This window comes from Suricata suricatta, chromosome 2 (genome assembly GCF_006229205.1).
Source record: "Suricata suricatta isolate VVHF042 chromosome 2, meerkat_22Aug2017_6uvM2_HiC, whole genome shotgun sequence".
NCBI classification, from domain to species: Eukaryota; Metazoa; Chordata; class Mammalia; order Carnivora; family Herpestidae; genus Suricata; species Suricata suricatta.
Window position 1 is genome coordinate 114133504 of NC_043701.1, and position 23628 is coordinate 114157131.

The 23628-nt window shown below is 39.0% G+C and overlaps 1 protein-coding gene across 1 annotated transcript in view; it reads left to right on the top strand.

The window, feature by feature from the left end:
* The window catches only part of ATAD1 (ATPase family AAA domain containing 1), a 52167-nt gene that overhangs the window by 1319 nt on the left and 27220 nt on the right, over positions 1-23628 (top strand). Inside the window, exons 2-4 of the mRNA XM_029931701.1 lie at positions 2470-2641; positions 18603-18701; positions 20622-20742. Of these exons, the coding sequence (XP_029787561.1) occupies positions 2480-2641; positions 18603-18701; positions 20622-20742 (382 nt within the window). The 5' untranslated portion in view covers positions 2470-2479. The remainder of the gene's footprint in view (positions 1-2469; positions 2642-18602; positions 18702-20621; positions 20743-23628) is intronic.

The window sequence follows — 23628 nt, forward strand, 5'->3', positions numbered from 1 at the left end:
TGATATATGAGTGCACAATAAAGTATATACAGTTACAACCTACAAGTAGAAGTTTCAGTTTCATTTCAGGATTTCAGAGTCATTGTTAAAAGACGGGCTACTGTTTCAGAGGTGGACATAGGTCTAGGGTATTCTACTACAAGAATATATGCAGCTAACAGAGGTCTTATGTCATGATATTCCCTGTAGAATTAGAAAGTGTCATTGTCTCCATGCCCGGGATGTACTGAAAATTGCCCTAATTGTTCGTGGAGTTCCGCGGACATCCAGCAGATGGCGGCTTTATCGCGAACTCAAACTTTTAAGTAAAGGAAATCGTTGTATTGGAACATCACTACTTTTCACAGATTAGGTTAATGAAACCTTGATTTTTGCCTACTCATTTATTTTTCTCTATGAACGATATCCCCACATAACGATCGCACATATTCCAACTGCGTTGTCAGATTTAGCCTGTTGGAATGAAGGTTGGATAGGTCAGTTTTCTACTTAAGAGAAGTGGATTGTTCACTCCTCTTCAGGAATCTGTGCTGATGGATGAAAGCACACTTCAGTTTGTTACATAAGGAGAGATTTTAATTAGGTGGATTCTCCTTAGCTCCATTTATAAAAATATAATTAATAACTGGGCTGTGTGCTCCTTGAGTAAAGTAATTGTATCTTAGCCATTATTGTATGTAGTGTATATATATAGTATGCACTATATATACATGTTCAGTAGGTGCTTTATGGTATGAATCAGATTACTTAATGTCCCTAGGCAACGTTTCTTCATCTGAAATGAAGGCTTTCAATTCTCTTAAATTGAAGTTAGATAAGGTACTGTTGTGAAGTAAATAGCACCTAGTAATGGAGATAGGTGGAACCCTTGACTTTTTGGAGGGGGGGGGGGATCATTCAAAAGTCTAGCAGCAGTTTAGTTGGAATGAGCAAGTGGGAAGTTTTTCTGCAGTTGGCATTTATCTGAACAGATAATTACTGAATAGCTTCTCTTTTATGTGAAGATAGAAATCCCGTTTATAAGGATTAGAATTCTGATTGAGTCGAATAGTTATCATGTAAGCTCAATAATGGGGCCAGATGAATAATACAGGGTATTCATGTGATCTGAAAGTTTTCATGGAGAAGGTGAGGTGGGGTTGTGAGGCTTGGATAGAATTTGACTAATCCTAGATAAAGGGGGAGAATGGCCTATCCGGGGTACCAGGGAATGTGATGCCTGGCGTTTTCAGATACCAGTGCCTCCAGCTATAGAAGTGGTGAGAAGTAAAATGCTTAGAAGTTACTCTTTGGGGCTAAGTTAGGATGTCTTGGACACTTGGAAATCCTACAAATGAAAAGCTTTGCAGAATTGTTGGAGCTATCCCAGAGGAGGGCAGTGTGGATCTTTGAGGAGGCGTAGTGAGAAGGCAAACCTAATTTTAGAGGAGGAGGGACGATAGATCGTAATCTCTGCAGTTCTGGAGTTTTACCTGTTTCTGAACTGTCTGTGCAAATTCTCAGTTATTCCTTTTCATATGCGTGCAGAACACATTCTCTCTCTCCCTCTCTCTGCCCCACTCTTCCACTCGTGCAGCATAGCACTGAGCACGGTCCTGTGCTAGGAGAGAACACTGGCATGATTTGAAGCTGAGATCCTATTTTCTAAAATGTGCTAGTCATACGGCATCCCTAACAACCTTTATTTTCTGGGTAGTTACTGCCTTAGATAGCATGTGCATGCGTTCTGCAAGCCTGCATGGACTGATGCAGCTGCTCAGAGGTGTATGTAAAAGTAGGCATGTTGCCTCCGTTTTCCCTCTCTTGGGTGAGTACTGTATTCTTGTGGTTCAAAAATGTTTAAAGACTCTGTTGCTTCATATTTAGCTGGGTTGTTGGAAACAGTAGGATGGCTCAAAAAATTAATGTCACTTATCAATAGAGGAAATGGCATGTTTAAATTTAAGCAGACCTTGAAAACCTTTAAAAGTGAGTCTGCCGGAAAAGCAAGTCTTTTCACGGTTATATTTCACTCAGAAATTACCTGCTGTACGTTGCACTTAGAAGAAATTCTTATTATCACACTTGTAATGGGCTGCCTTTCTTCCTTTGGTTAGTGTTATACTTGTTAGATCTCTAGATTTTCTGAAATAGTTATGTAAAAGCTGTTTAAAAGAGCAAATACCTTAAGATGTTGAATGCATTTTGCATCTCGAGTTATTGTCTGCTTAAATTATATGAGTTTTTAGGAAAGTTCATTAGAAAGTCTAATAAACCTCAGTATTTTAGCACATTTCTTCATTTTCCAAAGGGAGCTTAAAATGTGTTTATTTAACATTTGAAAATTCATTTTCCCTTAAAATAGAACCCTTTAGGGCAGGTATTGTTAAATTTGATTAAGTTTTTCTTGCTGAGTGTAAGCTACTTATCAGTCTCCCAGTTTTAACCAGTCTAGTTCTCATGTAGCCACATTTCTGTTTGTTTCTTAAGGTCAGTCAAGATGGTGCACGCTGAGGCCTTTTCTCGCCCCTTGAGTCGGAATGAAGTTGTTGGTTTAATTTTCCGTTTGACGATATTTGGTGCAGTGACATACTTCACGATCAAGTGGATGGTAGATGCAATCGATCCAACCAGAAAGCAGAAAGTAGAAGCTCAGAAACAGGTACGGCTGCAATGTGCAATGTCTGAGGCTCGCTTTCCCCTAGCTCGCTGGGGTGTGTCCACAAAACCAAGAGTATAGTAGAGTTATAAACGAATGAGCGGTGCACCGCGTGAAAATGTGTTTGAACTTCCTTTATGATTTCATCATTTCTAAAAAAAAAAAAAAGTGCTCGTTTCTCAGCTTTGCAATGATATAAGTAACTTATCAGGATAAAAAAATGGTGACGAATAGACATTCCAGCATTTTGTGCTGAACATGCTCATTAGAATGTTTTTGTCAGCTAATGAATGAAGGAGTCTAGGTAAAGTTTCTCAACAGACTGAAGAAAACCAATTTATCTTTAGTAATGGCATACACTTTGCTTTGCATGACATTTGACACGTGGATAATACTGAGAAGCTGTGATCTTACACTTGCAAACTACTCTGATTTCTAATTTAAAAATTGTCAAATGTTGCTAGTATAAGTAGTAGTTTCTATTTTTTTTCATTATTGCCTCTTATGGTCATTTTGTTATTAGGATGATATATTTGCTTTGGCGTCTATTCTTACTCAAAAAGTAAAAGCCTTCAAGGAGCCTTTCAAGTTTTTCCTGCTATTTGAGGGCAAAATGTTCCTGTTTGTGGATTTTTAGATTCCTTCTGTAAGTTGGGACTGGTGCACCCAGTAAACATTTACTGAGCTCCTAGCAGATTCTTGGTGCTAAGGATAAAAGATGAATAAGTTTTGTTCTTTTCAAATGCTCTGGGGGCGCCTGGGTGGCTTGGCTGGTTGAGCATCTGACTTCAGCTCAAGTCATGATCTCATGGTTTGCGGGTTTGAGCCCCATGTCGGGCTCTGTGCTGACAGCTTGCTCAGAGCCTGGAACCTGCTTCAGATTCTGTGTCTTCTTCTCTCTCTGCCCCTTCCCTGTTTGCTCTCTGTCTCTCAATAATAAATAAACGTAAAAAAAAAAGTAAATAAATTAAATGCTCTGGGCCAGCGTCACACCCAGGATGTGGATAGATGACTGCTTCATGGCACTGTGCATAGTTTGTAGATCAGCAAGAATCAGTGTCATGAACATAGCCTAGTGTTTGTAACCAAAACGAGGTTTGAACAGGTGTGAGTTTGTTCCCTATATTTGATTATAAAATAGTTGACTTAAGGTCTAGGCTATATCATAAAATCAGTCATTTAATAACTAAGAAGTCTGACCATTGCAAGTCTTGTGTGTGTCTGTGTGTGTGCGTATGTTTATATGTGTCTGTGCAACTAAGTATATCCTGTGTCAGCTGAAGTGCAGCTTTTCTGCCACCTACACTGAGAAAGTCCTCCTAAGTCTGAGGTCACAGTATTGAAAAGTCCTGCCACTTTCAGAATTTTTAAAATCAGAGATTTGACTTTTTTTTAAAGTTTATTTGATTTTGAGAGAAGGAGGGAGAGGGGCAGAGAGAAAGGAGAGAGTGGAGAAACCCAAGCAGGCTCAGTGTTTTCAGTACAGAACCTGATGTAGGGCTCGATCTCCTGAACCTTGAGATCATGACATGAGCTAGAACCAGAGTCAGACACTCAACCACTGAGCCACCCAGGTGCCCCAGAAATGCGACTTAAGAGAATTTTTTCATATATTTTCTCGGTTTCCAAGAGCTCCTGGAACATGCATGTGGAAGATGTATAAAGCCACGCACAGATATTAAATAATACACAAATGAATTGTAGTCTTTAAGCTTTTATTGAAAACCACGTGTATAGTATTGTTCTTAATAACAGGTTTATGAAGTAGTAGACTCTATATCTGTTCTTATAAGGCCCATGGTAAAAAAGACTTGTCCATGAGAATATAAATTATAATAGTAGCAGGTTGTAATTGCCCAGTGCATAGACAGAAGCTATGGCATTTAGGGAAAGGAGCAGTCACTGATGATTGAGGACAGCTTCATGATGGAATCTGGCTTCTAGAATAGACAAGGACAGTTTTAAGTAGAAAGAAACGCATGAACAGAATCATGACGGGTGTAGGAATGACAAAGCCTGATGCAGGAACAGGAAGTAGACCAGTCAGATTGGACTAGAGGGAGCATGCAAGTACTAGTAGAACTTGGAGGGAGGGGTAAGGGATTCAAGTGTGAGGTCAGGGAAAAGAGCTCTGCTTTTCCTTACACTGGTCTTTTTGTGAATGGGCAGAGGCTGAGGAAAAATGCCACAGCCTTTTAGAAGTCCTCATCAACCAAGAAGGAGGCCTGCTGTTTTCTTGGTCGGGGGCTATAGCTTCTCTGATATCCTTCATCTTTTCCTTAACCTCCCTGGCCAACTGTTGACCAGGTGAAATCTTCAGCACAGGCAGCAGTAAACTACTAAACTGTCAAACTGCCTGTTAAAGATTCTTGAGTAGATTGGTAATATGCAAAGCAATGTTTTAAGGCTAATTCATCTCATGTATACAGTCAGAATTGGAGTTAGGGAGACTGGAAGCAAGATCTGTTGTGTAGATTTGCATAGACTTAACCAGACACTAGACCTGGCAAAGACCTGGAATAAGGGGGTGACAGAGGGAATGGAATAGGTGAAGTAGACTAAGAGTGAATGCTGGGACACCTGGGTGGCTCAGTTGGTTGAGCATCCAAACCTTGATTTCAGCTCAGGTCATGATTCCAGGGTTGTGGGATTGAGTCCATATCATGCTCCACACTGAGCATGGAGCCTGCTTTAAGATTCTCTCTCTCTCTCTCTCTCTGTCTCTCTGTCTCTCTGTCTCTCTGTCTCTCCCTCTCCCTCTCTGTCTCCCTCTCTGTCTCCCCATCTCCCTCTCTCCCTCTCCCTCTCCCTTCTCTGTCTCTCTCCCCACCACCTCCTCCTCTTCTGTCTCTGTCGCTTAAAAAAAATGAATGCTGGAAGAACTTGTGATTATATGGAAAAGAAAAAGGACATCTTACAGATGAATCCAAGATTTGTCTGGAGTCCTCAGAGACTCCAAGTATCTTTCAGAGGTTTGGAAACTGATAGCTAAGGGCAAATTTGTGGGAAGATGGCACTTGATTTGGGCATATTGAGTCCGTGTTAGTGGTGGGAATCCAGGGGGAAATGTTTATCCAGCAGTTAAAATTGTAGGTGTAAATCTCGGAGAGAAGGTCAGTCCTTAGAGCATGCTCGTAAGTAGTTGGATTCATGGGACAAGTGAGTGTCACTGGGATGCAGTGGCCCAGGGTAATTCTTGTAAAAACATGTATCATTTGTGGGGTTTTCCCCAGCCCACCCCTCCATCTTCCTCCTACCATCCTCAGGATTTATATGTTCCAAATTTGTTGAGAGTTTTTCATGTAATTGTCACTTTGATAGATGGGGATGACTGTATGGGGAGCGATGAGGTCTCTCAAGGAGATGCTATCAAACACCATAAATAGTAGGCCAAAGAGTAAGCCTTCGTCTAGTGAATGGGAAATGAAGTGAAGCCAGTGGAGAATGAATAGGTCAGTTAGGATAACTAGATATCCGGACTGACCTTTCTGCTGAGAACAACTAAACGATCCAGATAGAATATTTCCTAAAATCTTCTTAAAGGCATTCATGAGCTAGCAAGAAAGTAAGAAATTCAGATAAGAAACTGAAGGCAAAGATCGAAAAAGGTAAGATGAGCTTTGATAGCCAGTGTTCACATTAGAGGGAATTTGCTGAATCTTCTAGATTTGAGCGTCTGTTTTTATGGCCTAGAGCAACTCAGGATACAAAGCACAGGGCCATTCCAAGGTAGGGTGTCTCAGAGACCAGCACCCCATAAATTTTGACTCCAAAAGACTATATCCTCTTTGGTTGTTCACCTAAAGATAAAGATGTAAGAATGATTTAAAAAGAGACATTTAGGGGTGCCTGGGTGGCTCAGTTGGTTAAGCCTCCAACTTCGGCTCAGGTCAGATCTCACGTTTGTGGGTTCAAGCCCCACGTCAGGCTCTGTGCTGACAGCTAGCTCAGAGCCTGGAGCCTGCCTCTGGTTCTCTTCTCCTCTCTCTGCCTCTACCCCTCTCATGCTCTGTCTCTCTCTATCAAAAATAAATAAAACATTAAAAAAAATTTAAAAAGAGACATTTAAGTCATATACTAGTTGAAGTGACACAGAAATTGTAGATACAGAAAGTTGTTGAAAATAAAGGGATGAAAAATGCATATACCATACAGATACGAAAAGAAAGATGGTTGAACAAAAATAAACTTTAAGGCAAAAATATTAGAGAAAACAAGGATCATTACAGAATGACTATAAAGGTTTAATTCAACAAGAAATAGAATATTTCTGTTTTTGTGTACATCTATTAATGTGGCCTCAAAATATATAAAGCAAAAAACTGATAGAACTATAAGGAGAAATAACCTATCCAACATCATGGTGAGAGGTTTTTAACATTGCTTTCAGTAACTGGTACATGAAAGGATTTTTTGTTTTGTTGGGTTTTTTTGTTTGTTTTATTCCAGTTTAGTTAACATACAGCGTTACATTTGCTTCAGGTGTAAAATACAGTGATTCATCAGTTCTGTACATTACTCAGTGCTCATCATGATAAATGTACTTACTCTTATTCCCCCTTCACCTCTCACCCATTCCCTGTTCCCACCTCCTTTCTGGTAACTGTCAGTTTCTCCCCTTAGTTAAGAGTCTGTTTTTTAGTTTGTCTCCTTTTTCTTTGTTCATTTGTTTTGTCTCTTAAATTCCACATAATGGTATTTGTTTTTCTCTGATTGACTTATTCACTTAGGATTATACCATATACATCCATCCATGTTGTCACAAATGGCAAGATTTCATTCGTTTTGACAACTGAGTAATACTCTATTGAATGTCTATGCCACATCTTTATCCATTCATCTGTTGGACACTTGGGCTGCTTCCATAATCTGGCTATTGTAAACAATGTTGCAGTACACAGAGGGGTGCATATATCTTTTTGCATCAATGTTTTTGTATTCTGTGGGTAAATACCCAGTAGTGGAATTACGTGATCATATGGTAATTCTATTTCTAATTCCTTAAGGTACCTCCACACTGGTTCCATAGTGGCTATTCCAATTTGCCCTCCCACCAACAGTGCAGGAGTGTTCCTTTTGCTCTACATTCTTGCCACCATTTATTGTTCCTTGTGTTTTTTATTTTAACCATTCTGACAGATGTGAGGTGATACTCTGGTTTTGGTTTGCATTTCCCTGATGATGTGTGATGTTGAGCATCTTTCAAAGTGTCTATTGGCCATCTAGATGTCTTTGGAGAAATGTCTTTGATGATTATTTGGCTTTTTGGTGTTGAGTTGTATAAGATCTTTTTAAAAGAAATTTTTTAATGTTTATTTTTGAGAGAGAGAGAGAGAGAGAGAGAGCGAGCGAGCGAGCGAGCGAGAGAGCATGCAAGCATGCACACAAGTGGGGGCGGGGCAGAGACCGAGGAAGGTACAGAATCTGAAGCAGGCTCCAGGCTCCTAGCTGTCAGCACAGAGCCCAATGCGGTGCTTGAACTCACTAACTGTGAGATCATGACCTGAGCCAAAGCCAGACGCTCAACTGACTGGGCCACCCACGTGCCCCTAGTTGTAGAAGTTCTTTATGTAATTTGGGTACTAACCCTTTATTGGATATGTCATTTGCAAATACCTCTCTCATGCAGATTGTCTTTTAGTTTTGTTGATTATTTCCCCTTATGATATGTAGACGTTTTCCTATTTTGATGTAGTCAGATGACACATTTTTAAAAAATCTGTAAGGATATAGCAGATTTAATTAAGTAGCAGCTTATCTAGTGGCCATGTATAGTATACTGTGCCTCAAATAAGTGCAGGGTTCATATCTAAAGTACTCGTGTAAGATTTATGGAATTTAAGCAAATGCTAGATTGGAAAGCAGATGCCAAGCTTCAGGGTACTGGTAGTGTGTTTACTACACTCCCTGGCTTTGGTGCAGAACAGTAAGATCATTAAATACCCACTACGCTTGGGGAGTAAGAAAGATCTCTTCAGTAAAAGAAAATATAATAGAAATTAGAAAATATTGGTAATCAAATCAAACATAATGAATTAAATAGTACTCAAAGACCAATTTATAGTCCTGTGTTTGTTATAAAAGAAGGTAGAATATTAATTTAATATCCAGTGTATGCTCAAGAAAAGATTTTCAATGTAAACCCATAAATAATGAAAGAATGGGAATCGTAAAGGTAAGACAAATTAATAGGAAGTGAATATACCCTAGAAGAGTGAATAAAAATACAGAAAATGAATATACAGTAAAGAAAATCAGTGAAGCCAAAAAGTTGGTTATACAAAAATACAAAAATATTTGACAGTTTTATAAAACCAATCATGAAAAAAATGAAGCCACCAAAAAAACTACTAGGAATGATAAAGGAAACATAATGACAATGCTGCAGCTGGTAAAAATAAGGAAAATTAATGATTGCAAGTAAGTGTAAAAACCTAGACAGACTCCTAGAAAAAAATATGTTTCCGTAACTGACATAAGAATTAGAAGACGAGGGACATCTGGGTGGCTCAGTTGTTTAAGCGCCTGACTCTTGATTTCACCTTAGGTCAGGATCTCACGGTTCATGGATGGAGCCCTGTGTCAGGCTCCGTGCTGGACACAGAGGCTGCTTAAGATCCTCTCTCACTCCCTTTGCCCTCCCCCCGACCCCCACTTGCGTGCACTCTCTCAAAGGAAGGATTAGAAGACGTGGATTGTTTCATACCTATGAAATAGTATTGGACATGTGTTTTAATAAAGAATACTCCAGGCCCATCGAATTTCACTGGCAAATTCTAGCAACATATAAGGAACAGATTATAATAACAACTTGATGCAAACTCTGGAAGAGGCAACAGTCACTAAACCTTTTTATGAGGGTAGCATAATAACAGTTCTAAAACTTGTCATGGGTTTTAATTTATCTCCGTTGTAAATGAATAGAAAAACCTTAAAATATTAGCAAGTTGAATTTAGCAGTGTATAAGAAAAAGATAACATATTATGTATGACCAGTTGTGTTTATTCCAGGAACTTAAGACTGGCTTCGTTTGAGGAAAAAAAATATTTATAATATTCTGTAGTAACAGATTTAAGGATAAAGCTATGATTATCTCAAATGCAGAAAAAACCTGTGTTAAAATAAAATATTCTTTTTAGAAGAGCTCTTAGTAAAAAGCTCTTAGTATCTTAGGAATAGAAGATCATGTTTTTAGCCTGATACAATGCAGGATACATACTTCATGGTAGAAAGCTGGAAGCATTTCCTTTATGATTAGGAGCAAGTCAAGGGAGCGTGTTTGTCACCACTTCTGTGTAACACTTTTACTGTTAATGATGCATAAATCAAGAAAGAAGAGGTAGAAGGATTGGAAAACAGTCTTTATACACAGATAATACAGTAATCTGCATAGAAAGTAACCAAGGTCTGTAAATAATCTGTCAGGATTAATAAGAATTTACGGGCTGCTGGATATAAAATAAGTGTACAAAACTCAACTGTATTTCTGTGTACCCAGCACAGTTTGAAAGTGAAGCTTTATAAAGGTAGTATTTACAGTAGTATCAAAAATACACAGTAACTGGGGGCCTGGGTGGTTCCGTCAGTGAAGTGTCTGACTTCAGCTCAGGTCATGATCTCATAGTTCGGGAGTTTGAGCCCTGCCTTGGGCTCTTTCCTGCCAGCACAGAACCCACTTTAGATCCTCTGTCTTCTTTTCTCTGCCCCTTCCCATTCTCTCTCTCTCTCTCTTTCTCTCTCTCTCTTTCTCAAAAATAAACATTTAAAAAATACATGATAAACACAAGTTGTACAACATGTTTTTAATGAAAATTATAAAACTGTTGAAAGCTACATTTAAATGCAATGCCTATGATAAAAATACTGACAGGCTTTTTTTGTTGAATTTTTTCCTAAAATTTTTATGGAAGAATAAAAGTTTAGATACAGGCAAAACACTCTTTAAAACAAGACATGTATATTGGGGAAGGGAGAATTTGCCTTAATTTATATCAAAACTTACCACAAAAGCTAAAGTTATTAACACAATATGCTATTGCCACAGAGCTGGATTGACAAATTGAGCAGAGTAAAATCCGGAAACAGACATAGGCCTGCTATGGGAAATTGATGTATGACAGGACTGGCTCTGCTGTGTAGATGGATTATTGGAGAAAAGGTGAACTTTTCAGTAACTGACATTTGCACAATTGGTTCTATATGGGAGGGAATAAAATTTGATTTTTCCCTGATACCATTTATAATAATCTTTTCCATGGATTAATGACTTGTATGTAGTCGTGTAACAAATATTTACTGAACACGTGTTCTGTGGTTCTTTTATCTGATATGTGAATTCTTTTTTTTAATGTTTATTTATTTTTGACAGATCGTGAGTAGGGGAAGGTCAGACAGAGAGGCAGACAGAGAATCTCAAGCAGGCTCCAGGCTCTGAGCTTTCAGTACAGAGCCTGCTGCGGGGCTCGAACTCACGAACCGCAAGATCATGACCTGAGACCAAGTTGGACCCTTAACCGACTGAGCCACCCAGACACCCTTGTAAATTCTAAAGGCTTTTTAAAAAATATCTACCCAATTATTAATAAAAACACCCCCACAATGGCCAGAGGAGTAGGAATAAAACCAGGATAATATAAGGTACTGGTGCTCGTCTTTCCCATCCCAGCACACCTGACATGCACAAAACACTGCACACTGTGGAAGTCACAGTGGCAGTCAGTTTCGCCTGTAAGGCCTACATTCTGAAGTGACAGAATTAATTGGAGGAAGTCGGTGGGTGTTGAATATAACTTTAAAAAGCCCCTCCTCACATTTGTCTCCCATTATCTGAAAAATCCTGTGTCAAAACCAAAGAAAGAGAAGGTCGCAAAACAGAGTTCCTTGTGAATGTTGTGTTAATAGAGTGACCCAGAAGAAAAGGAGGATATGAAGAATGTGATCAAAGAAAGTGATCCATGAATTCAGACTGCTTTGCATTCACTGGGGACAGCAAGTATAATTAAAAGTAAAAGAATATGGTCTTTCCAGAGTTTGGTGGCAGAAAGGTAAAGAAGAAAAGGGAAAAGACTAGTGGAGAAGGAGGAGGTGGAGGGTTGCTGTCAAGGAGAATGGAGGTAGGTCCCAGAGGGGTTAGGATTAGGAGTTACAGGAACATTTTAGGGTAGAGTTGATTTGCTCAGTGAGGTGAGGAGATATTATAACTAAATGGGAACAGAGGTTTTGGACCTACTGAGGTAAATACATGATCCAGGTTTAATGAGGAATTGTGGGTTATGAACATTAGGGCATAGTTGAAGGAAGCATGAGTTTATTGGGAATTCACTTGTTTTGTGTTTCTTCTCATGCGCGTCTCACCATGGTGAATGGTGGTGCAGAGCCAGCACCGAGGATAGGACGGACTATACAAGTGTAAGGGGTGCTGTGGTTCAACAGAGACATTGTTGAAATAATGACCTGTGGTCCAGGCCATTTAGGAAGTCCAGTATTGCCAGACTGGGCAGGGGGCGGGGTAGTTAAGTGTGAATACAGAAAGGTATTACAGAATTAAGAGTACACATTGAGGGCAAAGACCAGGTAGGACTGTGGGGGAGGAGGAAGGTGTGACTTGGACAGTCACACAGGAAGAACACTGAATTAAACAGTTGGGCAACATTTGAAGGCTTCCTGATCAGTGGGCCTTGTGCGAGTTTAAAGGTAGTGCAGTTACAAGATGAAAGGAAGGTAATATGATGTAGGTGCATTCACATCAGGAATAGTAACCTAGAAGTAGTCTTAATGTTTGAATTAAACAGAATGTTTGTAAATAACTTCCAGCCTGAAGCTAGGAGAACTTCCCAGCTTGGTGAAACGTGGGATATTTAATTGGTAATGAAAGAGGAGACCATTTCTGCTGTGTGGACGGGGATTTTCTGGGCATGCTGCTGCTTGGATCATATTTAGATGTAGAAAAGTTTTGATTGGTGTGTGTGATCAAAGGGTGGGTCAGGATCCTTGGGACGTAGGAAAAGGAACTCTGCCTATACTGTCCAAGTACAGGAGGAAGAACACTGCTTCTGTATAATATTTCTGAGATTGTCCTGTGTCAGAGGCCAGGAAAGATTCACTGCTGAGAGTGCTGCATACCCCTGAAGGTTGTGGACTATGATCTTAGATAATAAGGTAATGTCTTCTTGTTTTTAGTCCTGTCATTTTACTTCAGTCTTCAAAACTTTATTTTAGTTATTTTGAAAGAAGTAATAGCTGAAATATTTTGTGAAACCTTAAAAAAACTGGAATTCTGAACTGCCAGGTTTTTTGTTTTTTTTTTTTTTTTAATTGTGAGAGAGAGAGAGAGAAGGTGCAAGCAGGGGAAGGGCAGAGAGAAAGGGAGAGACAGAGAATCCCAAACAGGTTCCACACTTGTCCACGGAAGCCAGTCGTGTGGCTTGAACCCAGGAACTGCAGGATCGTGACCTGAGTAGAAATCAAGTGTCGGATGCTTGATCCACTGAGCCACCCAAGCACCTCTCAACTGCCAGGTATTTTTAAGAGCAGCCAGTAAATTGAGAGAGAAAGACAGGAGTAAGCAGTTAGTGTTGCCTTATTGGCCAAGGTAGAAATGCTGAGGAATGAGCTCCAAGAGGGCTGCCCTGGGAGAGAGGTCTGCAGTGCTGGTTTTCCGGGAGGTGCGGTAGGAGGGCCCTGGGGGAGCGAGCCCGCCTCTCCTGCAGCCTCTAGAGACTGACTGTGAGTGGGGAGACGGCGTGTCTCCACGTGAGTCCAGGAAAGGGTGCTTTCAATGATTTTAGTACAGGTTTATAAGAGATTGTATCTAATATATAAGTACTCAAATTTTTTGCTATCTAAATGTATTCTTATGAGCTTTATATCAGTAATTTCCCCCATCCATGCTTAAGTCAGAGTACTACAGCTGTGACTCCAAGAAACAGACCTAAGTTTAATCAGTTCACATACCTCCGGCTTTTCACCCTTGTTAATGCTATCTCTAACTCTATAAAATAATTCTTCCAAAAGAACAACCAATTTTATGAATCTTTCAGAAACTGAATGAAAAGTTTCTTTTCTGCTGCTCCTTTTCTCCATTTCCTCCTTTCCCATTCCAGGCAAAAATATTAGTTAGCTGTTTCTTACTCCACTTCTTAATCTTGTTAATCTTAATCTTCTTAATACTTTACATGGAGAAAAAATTAAATAGTCTGAAAGGATGAAAAGTACAATGAAGCAGTTAAAAAGGTGACTGTACAGTAAAAGTAAGATTCCATCCTACCCCTGACTCCCTTCAACCCCTAGCCTACCATTTTTCCTCCACAGAGTTGACAACTACTTGGAGAGATTCACTTAAAAACCAAGCAAAAGTTGGTAACTAGAATATATCAGCTGTGAGTGATAAAGCAGTGCATGATCATAAGGCCTTTTTAGAATACAGTCATTTTGTTTTTCTTGGTAAAACATTATAGAAACAGGCTCACTTAAAGTTGTCAAAGCTAGAAACAGTTAAATAACTTCTGGAACACAGTTTGATGTGTTCGGGGGTACTTTCTTTTTATTCATTTGTTAACCATGTTCTGCTCTCCCAGATGAGGAGTATTAGTGTTTCAGCAGAACATGAGCTTTGGAATTAGACACATCAGGGTTTGAACTCTGGTAATGCCAACTCCTAGCTCATAATCTTGGCAATTCTTTTAATTTCTCTGACCCTTGAGTTTGTCGTCTGAAAAATGAGCATAGTAATAGCTACTTCTCAGGATGGTTGTAAGGGCTGATTGTAAAGAAATGAAAATGAATTTCACCCAATAAACATTAATTTTTTTTCCTGTCAGTGTTGTTAAAGCAACCTGAAGACATTGTGTTTTTGTTTTGTTTTTTTATTAATTTATTTTTTAAATTTACATCCAAGTTAGTTAGCATGTAGTGCAACAATGATTTTGGGAGATTCCTTAATGCCTCTTACCCATTTAGGCCATCTCTCTTCCCACAACCCCTGTGTTTGTTCTCCGTATTTAAGAGTCTCTTATGTTTTGTCCCCCTCCCTGTGTTTATATTACTTTTACTTCCTTTCCCTTATGTTCATCTGTTTTGTATCTTAAAGTCCTCATATGAGTGAAGTCATATGATATTTGTCTTTCTCGGACTAATTTCGCTTAGCATAATACCCTCTAGTTCCGTCCACGTAGTTGCAAATGACAAGATTTTATTATTTTTGATTGCCGAATAATACTTCATTGTCTATATACACCACATCTCCTTTATCCATTTATCATCAAAGGACATTTGAGCTCTTTCCATACTTTGGCTGTTGTCAAAAGTGCTGCTATAAACATGGCGGGGGGGGGCATGTGCCCCTTCCAAACAACACACCTGTATTCTTTGGATAAGTACCTAGTAGTGTAATTGCTGGGTTGTAGAGTAGTTCTATTTTTAATTTTTTGAAGAACCTTCATACTGTATTCCAGAGTGGCTGCACCTGTCTGCATTCCCACCAACAGTGCAAAAGAGGTCCTCTTTCTCCATATCCTTGCAAAGATCTATTGTTGCCTGAGTTGTTCATGTTAGCCATTCTGACAGATGTGAGGTGGTATCTCATTGTGGTTTGGATTTGTATTTCCCTGATGATGAGTGATGTTGAGCATCGTTTCATATGTCGGTTGGCCATCTGGATGTCTTCTTTGGAAAAGTGTCTATTCATATCTTTTGTCCATTTCTTCACTGGATTATTTGTTTTATGGGTGTTGAGTTTGATAACTTCTTTATAGATTTTGGATACCGACCCTTTATCTGATAATGTTGTTTGCAAATACCTTCTCCCATTCTGTTGGTTGCCTTTTAGTTTCACTGATTGTTTCCTTCGCTGTGCAGAAGCTTTTTATTTTGGTGAGGTCCCAATAATTCATTTTTGCTTTTGTTTCCCTTGCCTTTGGAGATTCGGTGAGTAAAACGTTGCTGTGGGCAAGGTCAAAGAGGTTGCCTGGGTTCTTGGGTGGCTCAGTTCGCTAAGTGTCCAAGTTTGGCTCAGGTCCATGATCTCACAGTTCATGAGTTCAAGCCCCACATCGGGCTCTGTGCTGACAGCTCAGAGCCTGGAGCCTGCTTCAGATTCTGTGTCTCCCTCTCTCTTTGCCCCTTCACCACTCATGCTCTGTCTCTTTTTGTTTCAAAAATAAATAAAACATTAAAAAAACAAAAAACAGGTTCTTGCCTGCTTTCTCCTCAAGGATTTTGATGGCTTCTGATCTTATGTTTAGGTCTTTCATCCATTTTGAGTTTGTTTTTGTATATGGTGTGAGAAAATGGTCCAGGTTCATTTTTCTGCATGTCACTGTCCAGTTTTCCCAGCACCACTTGCTGAAGCGATGGTCTTTATTCCATTGGATATTTTTCCCTGCTTTGTCAGAGATTAGTTGGCCATACGTTTGTGGGTCCATTTCTGGGTTCTTTATTTTGTTCCATTGATCTGAGTGTCTATTTTTGTTCCATGAAGACATTGTTAAATGGGACTGCTTTTATGGGAAAAAGATTTTAGGTAAATTTGACCACAGCATTTTCTGTCTCTATAACATAAACAACATAGTTGATAATTTTTATTAAGGAACCCCCAGACATAAATAAAGTTTGTTTAAAGCAAGAGGCATTTTTGGCCTAGAGTAAAATTTTTTTTTAAGATTTTTTTTTTTTTTTAATGTACAGAGAGAGCCAGAGCTTGAGGGGGGTGGGGTCAGAAAGAGAAGGAGACAGAGAACTGGAAGCAGGCTCCAGGCTCTGAGCTAGCTGTCAGCACAGAGCCTGACGCGAGGCTCAAACCCACGAACGTGAGATCTGACCTGAGCCGAGGTCAGAGGCTTAACCGACTGAGCCACCCAGCCGCCCCTAGAGTAAAAATTTAAGAGCACCTAGTGAATGGGGTCAATAAAGCAGGGTTCCTGAGCTAGGCTCTATTGGACATTTGGGACCAGGTAATTTGGGCAAGGGAGGCAGCCTGTCCTGTGTCTTTTAGAATGTTAGGCAGCATTCCTGTCTCTGCCAATCACATACCAAGAGCACCCTATCCTAGCAGGTTGGGACAGCCAACAGTATTCCCAGACCTAGCCAGCTGTCCCCTGGGGCAGTCACCCTGGTGGGAACCAGTGTTTTACAGCACAGCCTAAAAAGAACACATGTGGGATGGCTGTACATTTATAGAAGCATAATGGAAAAGAATAATTATTGTTATTACAGATGCTAAAGTAGGATACCTTTCATGGCTGACACATGAAAGATTTAAAATCCACAAAAGAGAAGATATTTACAAGAAAGAGATTAAAGAACATGGAAAAGGCTACTTTCCCTGTTGATTCAGTAATTTTGTAGGGGAGGGCTAACTAGGAAAAACTGATGTGTTTTTTTTTATTTTAAAAATGCTGCATTACTAGGATATGGTTTATCCTAATTTATCCACATTTATCCTAATGCTCTGAGCAGTCTGTAACTATAGTGCTGTGTGAGATGAATTTCCTTTTAGAGCAGCAATATCTCCTAACAAAAGCAAGATCTTACAAAATCAGAAGTATTTTAGGGATGCCCGGCAGGTTCGGTTGGTGAAACATGTGACTGTTGATCTCAGGGTGCTGAATTCAGGCCCCAAGTTGGACTGGAGCCTACTTAAAACTAGAGGATACAATGTATTTTTAAAGTGTTTTAGGAAAATGTAACAAAAATTTAGGTATTTATCAGAGTGCTTTTAATTCTAAAAATGTTCACTTAATTGAATTTGAATGTGTTTTCTGTAGTCTTCTTAAGACTTCTTAGTGGTCACAGGTCCTCCTGTTATAGGAAAGCAAGGTCATGTTGGGAGGTGATTAGAGGAGTCGGGCTGCCTGCGTGTGAATGTTGTCTCTTCCATTTGCTGACTTGAACCTGGAGCAGATTATTTCATCTAAGCTAAGCTTTAATTTCCTTTTCCGTGGTGAGGAGAAAGTGTACGTACCCCATAGTAGGCTCTCTCGGGGGGGGGGGTTCAGTGAGCTAATCGACTTACAGTGTTTTGGCATATGGTTTGGTCCATTCAGTAAATGTTTGTAATTATTATTATTTTTTAATTTTAATTTAAATCTTTGTTGTATTGCTAGGGCTCATAGGTTTCAGGTTAGTTTTGTCCAGCTTTAGAAATATATAGGCAAATGTACTTCTAATCTATTTATTTCTTTTTTAGCTGTTTATTTTTCAGAGAGAGAGAGAGAGAGAGAGAATGTGAGCACTCACAAGGGAGGGCAAAGAGAGAGAATCCCAAGCAGGCTTCGAGCTGAGTGTGGAGCCCAACTCAGGGCTCCATCCCACAACCGCGACATCATGATCTGAGCTGATACCACGAGTCAGACACTTAACCAGCTGAGCCACTCAGGCGCTCCATAATTTAGAATTTAGAATTTATTATCTCTTGTTGTCTAGTCCCAGGAATTGGCTTTAACCAAAAAGGACAACATCTCAGAACAATTTGGAATTTGATGGCCATGGGCACCTGGTGTCGATAACTGGATAATTTGAAGGTCGTTAAGCATCTGTTTTCAGAAACTTGATTTAAGGAAAGAAACTCCAGTTGTCCATTTTTTGATATGCTTAACTGCTCTCTCATCTGGAGGTTTCACCTGCACCTGTCATGATGATCCTACTAGAGAGAACAACAGATTGGCCTTAGAGTCTCACTGGAGTAGTGCAAGGCCCGATAAGTAACTCGTCAGTCAAGTACTCTAACTTTTTCATTTCCTAGGAGCTGGTTGAAATTGCCCTGGTTTCTGTGGAGTTAGACACATATTTTTTCTTTACCTAAGGGCTTACAGTGGGGAAACAGGAGGTCAAGGAGCCTAGAATTTCCCTGGAAAAGTCTTGTATGTCTGTTCATTGCTTTTTAGACTTCACAGGTAATCTCTTTTGAAGTGCCAATACCCAAATATCAAACTAAAGGAAGTTGCTTTTTTGTTGTTGTTGTTCTAGGCAGAAAAATTAATGAAACAGATTGGTGTGAAAAATGTGAAGCTTTCAGAATATGAAATGAGTATCGCTGCTCACCTCGTGGACCCTCTTAACATGCATGTATGTATTTTTAGTCTTATTTAAGATCTTTTGAGTCTGGCATTTTGTGTCGGGTCCTGAGGACGACCATATGTGATGATTCTCTAGGAAGAAGCACAGAATTCAGCATAGTTTTGTGCTCACGGATGTGATTTAGTACAGCAAAAGGATACAAGGCAAAATCGGCAAGAAAAGGGTCACGGAATGAAGTCTAGAAGAAATCAAGCACAGGCTTCCAAGAGCCTTCTCCCAGGGAAATTTTATGGGCTTCACTCAATTCCTTCAGCAGCGGGTTGCAAGAACAAGTGTAAAGTGCTGTGTTCACCAGGGAAGCTCATTAGACACTTAGTGCCCAGGGTTTTAATTGGGACTTGTCATGTAGACTCCACATCCTAACATCTACCGAAATTCCAGACTTTCAGAGGGAAAACAGAGGTCTGCTATAAACCGTGTTGTTTGCACAGACACGTTAGGTACAGTGAGGTGTTCTTATTCGGGAATGGAGGAATTCTCCAAAATCTAAGCTCCCATTCTCCAGCCATAGGCCAGCCTTGCAGGTAGACTTTCTAATGACAGCAGTCTGAGGCCTGCTGTGTTAACCGTTTTTGGCACACAGTTGTTTAGATCAACTTGTTCTTTGATACATTTACCTTCGTGGTATATAAAATGTCCTGCTTTAAGGTATGTGAATATTTGATTTGGAGTTTAAATGTAGATTTTCCTAATAAGATATGGTAGACAACACAAGATTCTGAATTTTTTCCATTCATGGCCTGGCAAATTATTTCCTCTCTGAGTTTCAGTCCCCTCATGTATAATACAGCGATGATGTGATACCTGCACTACCTACTTCAAAAGGATTATTGGAGGATCAGATTAATGTGATTTATAAACTATAAACTCCTATGTGAATATTTTATAACAGCAGGTATTAATAGGTTTTGTATGACAGATATAAATAAATAGAAAAAGTATGGTATTCCTATCTCAATCTAGAAAATAAAAGTCCACAATGTCTGTTAGTATCTGTGTCCCCAGAATCAATCATCCATTTTAATTTGATTTATGAATTTGTGGGATTTCTTGGCCCTGTGTTCACCACTTTGAGTAAGGCTGTACTAACAGACTTTCTTTTTTGTTATAGCTACAGTGGAAGTAGGTGATTTTTTTTCAGTTTTGCTGTGGCCTTTCACTCTTTCTTAAAGTTGTAGTGAAAGTAAATTTCTTGTAAATATGGCTTCTGACTCACCCCACCTTCAGCCTCTACTCTGCCAAGTTAGAGCTAGGTTGATTTTTTTTTTTCCCTTGGTTTTTTTCAGTTTGCTTTTTTCTCCCCTTCCCCCCTCCTCCCCCCACCTCCTGCCCTGAAGTTTTAAGTAGAGTCAGAAGGTTTTAAAATGCACAGGCTGTGCTTATTTTGATAGTAAATATCCCCTATTAACTCTTTACAAAGGTAAAAACTTTGTTTGAAAGTTTTCCTTTTGATTAATAAAATTCAGAAGTCTGGTTTTGTGTGACTTTATTTCCAGAATATTTTCTTGTTGTGTTTGACAGTACCCTGAATGAATTAGGGACACTCCGGGGAAGCTCTTCTGGGTCAGCCCGCGCTGAGTTCTGTCTGACTGGTTCTCCGTCTTCTTGGCAGAGCAGCCCTCTTACACGGAGTGAATTCTGCTTATTAGATCCCTGTAGAGTTTTGAGTGCTGGGCCTAGTGCTTTTTTTTTTTTAATAGTAGGTAGTTGACTATTAATTCCTTTTTGTAATCTCATGATTATTTAGTAATTTCAGTATTGCTGTAGAAAGTCTTTACTGACATTATATTAATCTTTTGTTATTTACGTATAATTATCAGATTGAGGTTGCCTTTTTGGGGTTTTTTTTTTTTACTTTATTGAATATACATAAATTGTAAAATTCATGTTGACCTTACCTTTTATCAGGTTACTTGGAGTGACATAGCAGGTCTGGATGATGTCATTACAGATCTGAAAGACACAGTCATCTTACCCATCAAAAAGAAGCATTTGTTTGAAAATTCCAGGCTTCTGCAGCCTCCAAAGGGTATGGTAAAAGTTTACATTTGCTAAAGTATTAAAAATGTAGGAAACATTGAAACTTTCTGCCATTATAGAACTGGTATTGGTGAGGTTGGATGTTGAAGAGAATACTGAAATCCAGTGAGCTATTTTATAAATAGTATTTTTAAAATAATTGCTCATTCTTCAGCTTCCCAAATTTAGGTAAAACTTTTGCAAACTCATTTTTATTACTTCCAAGTACATAAAAATTGGGGAAATTGAAATTTAAAAATCCAAAGTCATGGTATGGGTTCTTTTGTTTTCAGAGTAAGAACTCTTTTTGTTGTCTCATAATATAGTGACTTTTTTTTTTTTTTAGCAGTCATTGTTGTATTGCAGTGGTGTTTTAGAGGAAATACTGAAGTACCGATGAGCTAAGAATTAAATGCTACTTATCTTTAAGGAATACTTCCTTATTCCTAGTTAGCAATCACTTTGAAAGCCTTGGAACTCAAGAATTGGAAATGCTTATAACTCCATCTTTACGTGTAGTACTTTTATTGCTGTCCATTCAAATACGAATCCCGTATCTGTGTTAGGCAAGGCGATCCCCGCGGAGCGTGGATGATGAGTGGCAGTGGGGTGACTACCCGTGTGGTGCCGGGGCGTTCCCACGCAGACGCTGCAGCCCTGGAAGGAGTGGAAACGGCTCTTCCTTGTGTTCCCCGAACCAGACAGGCTTGCTTTTCCGTTGCTAGTCAAGGCTGAAATCAAATTATTAGATGCATCAAAAGAAAAAATCTTTAGAAATATCAAAATAACGCTGTATATAAGTTATGGTTGCTTATAATCTTATTAATTTTGTAGTTCTATCAAAGTGCATCAATTTATATTTCAAAAGTGATTGAAGCTGATACCTGTACATTTTCATGAAGTAGATAATTTTTACAATAGAGAGTCAATAGAGGATGATGACATATTCTTTTCATTAACTGAAACAGGAAAACTGTTCATTAGGTATTTCTTTTTATTTTCTGAAATAACAAAACTTCCGTTTTTCCCCCCACTAACAAAAAGCATTTAGTTTGTTTTTAAAAAAATTTTCCCCCAAAGAAAATTGCAAATGGTTTATTTGAGCCAAGATCAAAAGAGTAAAGTATAAGTTGGTTTATTTAGTTCTTTACCCTCTTCCAGGTCATTGGTAGTCTGAACAAGAAAGAACCTGTGTGATTTTTCACGTCCCAGTTTCTCAGTGGATTTAGAAAAGTCAGATGCAGGGTCTGGCCTGGTTATTACTGGGATGGGAGAAAAGTGCGTTGTGTTTTCTGTGCTATTAGGGAAAGCCCCAGGCCTCAGCGACGTCTTCGCCCAGGTCACTGGGCAGCTGTACCAGCTGCATGTGGTATAAAGCCCCAGTCAGCTAACATCCCTCCCTCCACCTCCTTGAGTACTTTGTGTTCAAATAGAGTTAGTTTTTACATATACTTACTTTTCCACCATTTGGACAATTTTTTATTAAAGCTTGAAAGTCATTAAGCTAGTTCAAAAAAGAAAAATGTTAGTTACTAATAAGGTAACATATTTGTCACTAATGAGGATTATTTCAAATTTGGATCTTTTGTCCCAATTCTTCTTTTCTTCCTCATCTTAAATCTTTCATTTGCAGGTAGTACTTATCACGTAAAACCCTTACTAAAACGTCCACACTAAAGAGGGGTTTGAATTTTTTTAGCTTCTACAGAGAATGAAGTAATCACAGTTTCTTGTTTTGTTGAAAATGGTTGTAAAAGTATCAGACTGAGATTAAAAAAAAAAAACTAGTTAAAAGATTGCAAAGCTAATAACTGAAGTCGGATGCCTCACATTCATTGCAGGCCGATTCATGTATCCCTCTTCCTAAGCATAAACATGGTAGAAATCATCCCACAAAGGATATAGAGAAGATGGCCCTTTCAAACAGTGTCACCGCTAGATGCATTAATAACATGCCAAGTGAGACAACATGAGTCTTAGTGAAGCAACATGCGCAAATGGGGATAAAACAGCTGAGCGGATGATTGTAAAGCCAACACCTCCACAGCTACAACCCAGGTCAGAAAACGAGCACTCCCTGCTCCCTACGTGAACCTCCCCATCATGTCTGGCCTCCAGAACATTATGAAATCCCAAAGCTTTCAATGCATGTTTAGTTTCAGACTCTGTTAAAAAAAAAAAAAAAAAACTGTAAAAAAGCTGTTTAATTCATAACTAATTGTAATTCCTGAAGAGAAGTAATAGGAAAAACTTAATCCTGCTAAGGACTGCCAAATAAACTATTAGGAATAAAATGCTCAGAGTGATGGATGAATACTTTAAATCAAAGGGGACATTCTAGGAACACTTGCCCAAGTTTGTGAGGTGTGCTGTGGCCGCAGAGTCAACAAGATAGGCTGTTGCATCAAGTTTGCTCAGAAAATCCTAAGATTCAGGTAATATGTAGATGAGAGTTTGTGGATCTGCATTCCATATGAAATGTATGATCAAAGTAATAAATGTCACAGTAATTCCAGGCATCTGTAGTCACCCCGTGTTTTCAGTTTGATGTGAATTAAACAGCATTAGACTACTGTTCTGTGTTGTTCACATATGCCATCCAAAGGAAAAGTGTCAATAGGGGGTTCAAATTATAAGTGATGTAACTAAATTTTTTACAGCTGAATGAACTTAATTAAAAATGGCAGAGGGCTACATGGAAATATTAACATGTACTGGCAAACCTTATTGATTTAAATTTTAAAATAGCTTCAGAAAACTAAGATGATTAAACTTCATTAATTCGTAAAGAATTATGAAGACCACTAGAAAAATCTGTATGTGCCAGAGAGTTTATGTGCCTGAATAGAATTTTGAAGAGCTTGATGTGAAAAACATTTGTTATTTTTATGGAATC